Source organism: Danio rerio, chromosome 18 (assembly GCF_052040795.2).
Source record: "Danio rerio strain M-AB ecotype USA chromosome 18, GRCz13ab, whole genome shotgun sequence".
NCBI classification, from domain to species: domain Eukaryota; kingdom Metazoa; phylum Chordata; class Actinopteri; order Cypriniformes; family Danionidae; genus Danio; species Danio rerio.
In genome coordinates this window covers 34952544-34960923 of record NC_141038.1, presented here as the reverse complement: position 1 = coordinate 34960923, position 8380 = coordinate 34952544, and the positions used below count along the sequence as shown (strand labels likewise).

The window sequence follows — 8380 nt, the reverse complement described above, 5'->3', positions numbered from 1 at the left end:
AATGCTAACCACTGGGCCACCATACAGCTCCATACAGTATTTTTTAAGGAAAATTATTTAATGATTTTGAATATCAGTAACAAGATATCTTCTATAGTTTATAGTATACATTTGCACAGTTTGACAGTAACTTACACAAGACTGCATGTAACATGCTTGATCCATTTGCTGTAATTGCCTAAATTTTCCCCGTCGGCTGAATACAGCATCCTCTGTAAACATCTAAAAATGTGTTTTAGGGGCTGACAAAAATAATTGTTTTTGCACTCAATAAGCACACATGTGTAATGCTTTTTTAAACATCGTTTTTTGCTTAAAAAAATTTGCAACATTTAGTTTTGTTATTTACTAAAGTTAATTTCTAAAGTAATTTTTTTCTTATTTCTCCACCTCCCTCTTCCCTCACAAATATGCTGTTTTCCTCTTGGGTGCTTTTTTGCTCTAGGCAAATTCAAATCTACAAAAGGGGAGTTATCCTCTGACCCATCTTCTTTGCAGGATAAATTACTAGCCTGCTCTTTATTGCTCACTGTATGTGGTGTGTGTTTAGGTAAAATGATGGGTTTTATTATAGGGTTATGGTTGGTGGGATTTATTGTTGGCATGGTCAGGGTTTGTAATGCAAACCCAACCTGTAGTCTAAAGAAAAGTTTTGTCTCGGAAAGCTTGTATAAAGACGGCGATGTGATTATTGGTGGTCTGTTTCCAGTTCATGTTCAATCCCCAGTGCCTGATCCTGCTTTTACTCAACAACAGCATGGTTCCAACTGCCAGGGGTGAGTAGTGTATGTGTTAAAACAACCTTGAGGTTTGTGTTATAAATTGCTTTAAAAAAGCTAAAGAGTAGTAGACCAACTTTTTGTGTTAAATGGTGTTGACAATAATTTTTAGTGACATGCATACAGTATATTAAGGGCTTTTATTTGTATTGTTGTCTACACACTTCCTTTTTGAATCCAACATCACTCATTAAATGTTACTTTATTTATTTATTTATTTTATTTTATTAGTATTGACCTTCGATCATATCGCTGGCTCAGAGCTATGATCTTCACTGTGGATGAGATTAATAGGGACCCTGTCCTGCTACCAAATGTTACTCTGGGTTACCTAGTAGCTGATACTTGTTTAGCTGAGAGTACAACACTGAGTGCTGCTTTAGCTCTGGTAACAGGGCAAGAAACAACAGTGTTTAGCACCGAATGCAATGGAGCCCCAATGGTTCCTGTCATTATTGGTGATGCTCGTTCCTCTGCCTCAGTGGTGGTGGCAGACACACTGGGAGTGTTTGATATTCCTATGGTATGTTGAAATGTAATGTTTATTTAAATGAAAAAATGCTTGCCTTTCCAAAACAATTAAATCTGTGTTTTGTTTTCCAGGTGAGTTATTTTGCATCATGTGCTTGTCTCAGTGACAAGCACAGATTTCACACTTTTCTACGCACTGTCCCTAGTGATGCCTTCCAGGCCAAGGCCATGGCCCGTCTGCTTCATCTACTAGACTGGAACTGGGTGGGGGTGGTTGCAGGGGATGATGAATATGGCAAAAGTGGCTCACACCTGCTTTTAAAAGAGCTCGAAGGTTCAGGGGTCTGTGTGGACTATGTTGAAGTCATTCCTAAATCCCATTCTCAGAGCCGGATCAAGCAGATTATGGAGAGGATCCAGAGTTCCACAGCTAGTGTGGTGGTGACATTTGCCATCGGGCCAGACCTTGAAGTTATTTTCAAAGAAATGGTGGTGCAGAATGTGACCAATAGGCAGTGGATAGCAACAGAGGCATGGAGCACTACTGTTCAGTACTCTGACCCAGAAAGCATTCCTCTCCTAGCTGGTACCATTGGCTTTGCTTTGCGCAGAGCTGAAATTAAGGGGCTTGGTGCTTTTCTCACCCAACTGAATCCTGTGAAGCAATCAAATGAACCATTTGTAAAAGATGTATGGGAAGAAATTTTTAGGTGCTCTTTAGCACATGACAGGCAGCCTTCATTTAAAAGACCAAAGTGCACAGGATCAGAGAGTGTGGAAAAACATGGCCGCATCTACACAGACGTTTCACAGCTGAGAGTCACTTACAATGTGTATAAGGCTGTGTATGCCATTGCCTATGCTCTTCACAACATGATTGCCTGCCTGCCGGGTAGGGGCCCTTTTGAAAATGGACAGTGTCCAGATGCAACTCAAGTAAAGCCAAGGCAGGTACAGATATTAGAGAATTCTTAAAAGTTTAATTACTATTAAAACCAAATTTAGTTTAATTTTATCAAAATTTACTGGTTTTAGAGGTAGAAATACTATCTTATAAATATAATTTATATTATTATTATTTTAATAATTTATGCCTCATAGCTTCTCCACTACCTAAATGCAGTAAACTTCACAACACCAGTGGGAGAGCTGGTCTATTTTGAAAATAATGGTGAGCCGTCTGCATCTTATGACATAATGAATTGGTATGTCAATAAAAGTGGAGAAGTAAATTTTGTCCAGGTGGGACAGTATGATGCAGCCAAAGGACCAGGCCAGGAGCTGAACATAAACATTGAAAAAGTGATTTGGGGAGGGGGCTGGGGTAACCAGGTAAGACTTCAGTTAAAAGAAATTATTCTTTTTTGATAAAAAAAAAAAAAACTTTTTTATGATTTTTAGATGCAGTTAAAACTGGCTAAGCCATTGTTAAGAACATAAAGAAAAAAAATTGTGCACAGAAAAAATTTTTTTTTGAACAGTTTGTTTTTTTGACAGGGCACTATCATTTCTATGTTGTTATTGTTAATGTATCTGTTAAGTTCCATCATGGATTTTTATTAAAATTTTGGTAAAGAGGCAAAAGCAAATCAGCAGGCAGAAAATAGAATTTCAGTGGTATGAATCTGCTCCCAAACGAAAGAGTTTAGCGCATTTAACAGTACTATATTTCTTAATCTTGCAGTTACTACTTAATCGAGGTATGCTTATTTTTTTCTGCCTATACTGATTGGCAAAGTAGAATAATCAGTCCAATATACCCAGCCAATTAAATTGTGCATAAAAAAAATCACGTTAGACAGACTTGACAACTTTATAAATGTGCAGTGTGAAAGTGTCCAAATACATGCAAAAACATTACATACAATAATAAAGAAACTCCATGCCACTGATGAGGAGATGAAATGTGTCTGCTTTATGATGATTAAAATTACTAAATGATCTGTAACAATAACTAAACAATACAGAATGTTATATTTTTAAATACATTATTTATTATACTTACAGATAGCATTTATTCTAGCAGTGCAGCACAAGCTTGGTTGGAGGTACCAATTGCTGAAATCTTAGTTAATTAAGGTTCAAAGTGGATGATAAACATTTACACATCACAGCTAGCTTTTTGCCCTTTACGTCACACAGATTTCACTCCCATGTAGATGGATCAACCTGGTTTTTGTAAGCTTATTATATGTATAAATAAATATGAGTTTTCACAATAAATTAATCTGACATATTTAAATTATAGTCCATTTATAGTCCAATGTCAAACACACTTAGAAAAACCCTTACAAGAAAATGAGACTGATGTAAGGTACATTTTATATTTTCACATAATAAATAATTTTTAAAGCACATTTACTCATAACTCATAACTCTTGAAAACGTTTAGCAGGCTACTTTTTTTGCCAAAATGTTCTTATTTATGAAATACAGCCTTTTACAACCATATATATATATATATATATATATATATATATATATATATATATATATATATATATATATATATATATATATATATATATATATATATATTATTAAAAGGATGTGTATATATATATATATATATATATATATATATATATATATATCCTATTGATTGATTTAATGTAAATCTATTCAAAAGTATTTTTAACAGTAACATATATAGTATATAATACCAATTTAAAAAATCTTTGTAAGAATGGAGAGCCTTGTAAATTAATCTTTGATTTTGTATCTGAATTAGTTTTTTTTTGTAATTCTTTTTGCTCTTATTTTACTAGTTAGTTTTACTTTAACTGTTTAGTTGATATGCTGACAGTTTTCAAAAAAGTAGCTGGGAGTTTGAAGTTTCTTCCTCAATCATTCAGGTCCCTGTGTCTGTATGCAGTGTGAGCTGTCTTCCAGGCACTAGAAAGGTTGTACAAAAAAGAAAACCTATCTGCTGTTTTGACTGTATCCCTTGTGCAGCAGGTGAAATCAGCAATATGTCAGGTACTAGTTAACTTTATAAAACCATACATTTTCTAGTTAGTGACAAATTTGTCATTGTACATTAATGTTTACAAGATGAAAATTACTATTCACTTCTGACTAGGAACACATTTACCATGCATCATGTCTTCTTCTGTGTCATTCAGACTCTACGGAGTGTATGAGATGTCCTGAGAAGTTCTGGTCAAACACCGAAAAAACTAAGTGCATTCCAAAGGTTGTAGAATTTCTGTCCTTACAAGATACCATGGGAATTGTGCTGACAGTCTTATCTGTCACTGGGGCTACACTAACTACAACTGTTTTGGCAACTTTTTTCCATCATCGTGACACGCCACTTGTGCGAGCTTACAACTCAGAGCTGAGCTTCCTGTTGTTGATGTCACTCACACTTTGTTTCTTGTGTGCTCTAGTTTTTATTGGCCGGCCTGCAGCATGGAACTGCATGTTACGTCACACTTTATTTGGAGTGAGTTTTGTTACCTGTATTGGTTGTATCCTCAGTAAGACTGTGGTGGTGCTGGTAGCTTTTCGAGCTACTCGGCCTGGATCTCATTTGATGCAGTACTTTGGGCCCATCCAGCAGAGGGCAGCAATCTTCATTTGCACGCTGGTTCAGGTTGTCATATGTTTGCTGTGGCTACTGCTGGATCCCCCTCAGCCCACAGAGAGTGCAGGGGAGTTAGGTGCTCGATTGATCCTGCAGTGCACTGTGGGATCTGTTGTGGGCTTTGTATTTGTGCTGGGGTACATTGGTATGTTAGCAGTTGTCTGCTTCTTGTTGGCTTTCTTTGCTAGAAAGCTTCCAGACAATTTCAACGAAGCTAAATTCATTACTTTTAGCATGTTTATTTTCTGTGCTGTGTGGGCTGCATTTGTGCCAGCATATATCAGCTCCCCAGGAAAGTACACAGTGGCTGTAGAGATTTTTGCTATTTTGGCTTCCAGTTATGGCCTGTTAATTTGTATATTTACTCCAAAATGTTATATCATTCTGCTTAAACCTGAGAAAAACACAAAAAAGACGATGATGGCTAGATAAGGCTTACAAGTAAAAGAAACATGTAAGAAGGTAGCATTTTTAGTTAAGTAAAATCCCAACAAATAATTTAATTGAATCGGTGTCACCAGGCCAATATCTACTCAATATCTCATTTTCAAATAATATAAATATTAGAAATGTAAACATTAGCTGAGCATTTTCTACATTGTAACACTATGTTCTTAAAAAAACATAAAATGCAACAAGATTCCAGTGAAAAGCATATTGACTATCTGCACCAGATGCAAAATGACAGAAACATTTAAACAAGCTACAGGCTTCAGAAGCACATAATAGTGCCCCACACTTAAACAATTGGTAATGTTTAGAATCAAATTAATGCATATTAAACCTCTTTAACATTATTTAATGTACATGCTGTAACATATTGTAACCTGCATTCTGGAGATAAACATTCCATTTAACATTCCAGAAAACAATCTGGGTGAATCGCCAGGACAATAAAATCACTTGGTGACGAAAAGTCTGGCTTGGTAATCCCTTGGTGACATGTTAACAAGTCTGGGAGACTTTACAGAACCACTCTCTGCCTACTTCAAAAGAACGTGACAGATAAGATAAGAAAAGGAAAAAAAAACTCTTTAGCCAACATTCTGCTCACAGACAAGACATTCCTCAAAATTAAACAAAGACATTTATAACCCAAATCTCTTGTTTAATTTCATTTAACTTTTGTAATGTGTACAATACCTGATATAGACTATACACATTCACGCTTGCAGGCCTTTTTAAAAGCATCAAGGATGTAAGGATATGGGAACTATGTGATGTACTTGTAGAGTGTTTGGTGTCAATAGAATGCCCTCGACATTTTATAACACATGATGCATAGATCGAGACCATAACTCGCATTGTTTTATTCTTTAAAGCCCTGTATTAAATGCCTGTCCGCATGCTTTAGGCGAGCGCTCAAATTTGCATACGCGCAGCCCAGAGACAAAGGAAGGTTCGCGCGCAAACTTTCCCCTGAAATCATTGGTCAGAATGCTGAACGGGTCGTCACGTGACCCGCAGGTATAACTCATTCTGCCCTCCCAAACATCTGGGCAGAAAGAGAACGTCCCAAAAAGGAACATCATTGACGGTGGCCCTCGGGCCACACGTGGCTTTCTAAGCCGCATGGACTTTTTCCCGCCACGCTTTCTTTATTTTCCGGCAAAGTAAATTCAGTTTAAAGTTTGCGATCGTGTTCGTCCGAACTGCATTACAAACTCCACGCATCAAAGGACATCAAGAGTAGTTTCATCACGACGGAAGAGAGACGCATAAGAGAGACCGCCAGACATGAAAAACCAGGTGATTTTAGTTATGCGATTAAGCTGTGCCCCTTATCAAAAAGGTGTTTTTTATAACCTTGGTGGTCCGTAATGGTGCGTGTGGAACTGAAAGTTTTGTCACTCTTTAATCTGAAATCTATATTTTCTAGCTTTACTATTTCTCTTTGCTGTTACACGTTCTATAGACCCGATATCTCCACGTGGTTTACCTTTGTTTTGTGTTTAATGTATGTTTGTGCGTTTGTTTGTTCGTTACGTCTGACTAGTCAATAAATTCCATTATAATCAAATGAATTGTATTGTTTGCCTCACGAGAAAATGTCACTGAAATACAGATTCCCCTGCCTAGCTATTATAAGTTGTTTAAAACTTTTGAATGATTAATCTACTTCACAAGAAGTAGCAATTAAATTCCCTTTTTCTAAATGAATAGATTACAGTGTCCGCTCGGAAGAGCGGCGGCTCTGCTTGTGTTCGTTTGGTCAAATTGACAATAAATTGATCCGGAATATTAATTATTAATAATAATTCGTTATTGTTGATAATTAATATTCATAATCTGGGAATCCGCTCGGTCGCGCGAGCATGATCATTTACAATCATATGTTTGTTTGACCAAACTGACTGAAGCTTAAGCCGGAATATTAATAATTAAGAATAAACCGTTATTGTTGATTATTAATATTCATAAAATGAGCTAATTTCATGCTACAATGCTGAGTGACTTATATTTGTTGGATAGCACTGTGTCACAGTTAACATAAATTTTCAAATGTTCCTTTTACTTTTTTAAGATCTGAGATCTGCTGCTGCTTTCATATGCCAATAAATGTCATGTAAAATGGTACATTAGTACCTGAGGTGATCGCTAACATAGTAATTATGCTGGTCATTCGTGGGAAATAGAAAGAGTTTCTAAAATAGAAATTTCAGGTGATGATGGTTTGAACAAAGACAAGACAGAAAATATTCCTTTTGTCACATGAAGCCACATGTGGTTACAGTCAATTGTTTTGATATTGAATTGCAATATCTATTTCAACCACTGGGTGTCAATATTACATACTGCACCTTTAGGGCTCTATTTTGATGGTCCATGTGCAAAGCGCAGGACGCAAACGCTTTCAGGGCGTGTCAGAATGCATTTTTGCTAATTTAAGGACGAGAAAATCCGCTTTGCGCCGTGGCGCATGGTCTAAAAGGGTTTAGTTTTTTCTTAATGAGTTATAGGTGTGTTTTGAGAATAAACCAATCAGAGTCTCATCTCCCATTCTTTTTAAGAGCCAGCTGCGTCACGCCATAAGCGCATTTGCTATTTACAGGGCAAAAAGTAAGTGGAAGTGGAAAAACTGAGCATTTCACAAGCAAACAGTTAAGTTTTTTTTTTTTTAACAGAAAACAGTTAAACAGAGCATCTACCGCACAAGAATGAGAGATAATCGATCTACTTTCACTTTCGCTCTTGGATAGGGAAACCTTTACGCACAGACATCAATTAGCCTATGAATAATTAATTTCGTTTGTTAAGCGCAAATATTTGTTTCAAAACTATTTCTAAATTCAGTTCTAATTTACAGCAAACAAACTAATGAACAATAATAACGAAGTTTGTTCAAAAACCTGAGTTATATCCTAAAACACATGCTGTGCCCCATATGGTCTAAAACCTGCAGGTGGGGCAAATCTAAGCTTGATTTTAATAAAACAAATATAAATATGGATATAATAAATAATACTGCTAATAAAAATAACATTATACAAAAGCAAATTGTTTTGAATGAACTGAAAAAGCCTCCCGAGATGAAGAAGGC

General features: G+C 36.1%; 1 protein-coding gene and 1 long non-coding RNA gene across 2 annotated transcripts; one reads left to right on the top strand and one right to left on the bottom strand.

Moving 5' to 3' along the window:
- Window positions 1-603: 603 nt before the first annotated feature.
- On the top strand, window positions 604-5271 carry olfcs1 (olfactory receptor C family, s1). Its single transcript, NM_001045045.1, has 6 exons — window positions 604-776; window positions 1011-1302; window positions 1383-2201; window positions 2352-2582; window positions 4106-4229; window positions 4376-5271. The coding sequence occupies exons 1-6, from the start codon at window positions 604-606 to the stop codon at window positions 5269-5271; spliced, it is 2535 nt and encodes an 844-aa protein (NP_001038510.1).
- Window positions 5272-6029: 758 nt separating this feature from the next.
- Window positions 6030-7282, bottom strand: LOC148679555 (uncharacterized). Its single transcript, XR_015945127.1, has 2 exons — window positions 7233-7282; window positions 6030-7193 (listed from the first exon to the last, which is right to left on the bottom strand). It is a non-coding gene; the product is annotated as an uncharacterized LOC148679555 (long non-coding RNA).
- Between the last annotated feature and the right edge of the window lie 1098 nt (window positions 7283-8380).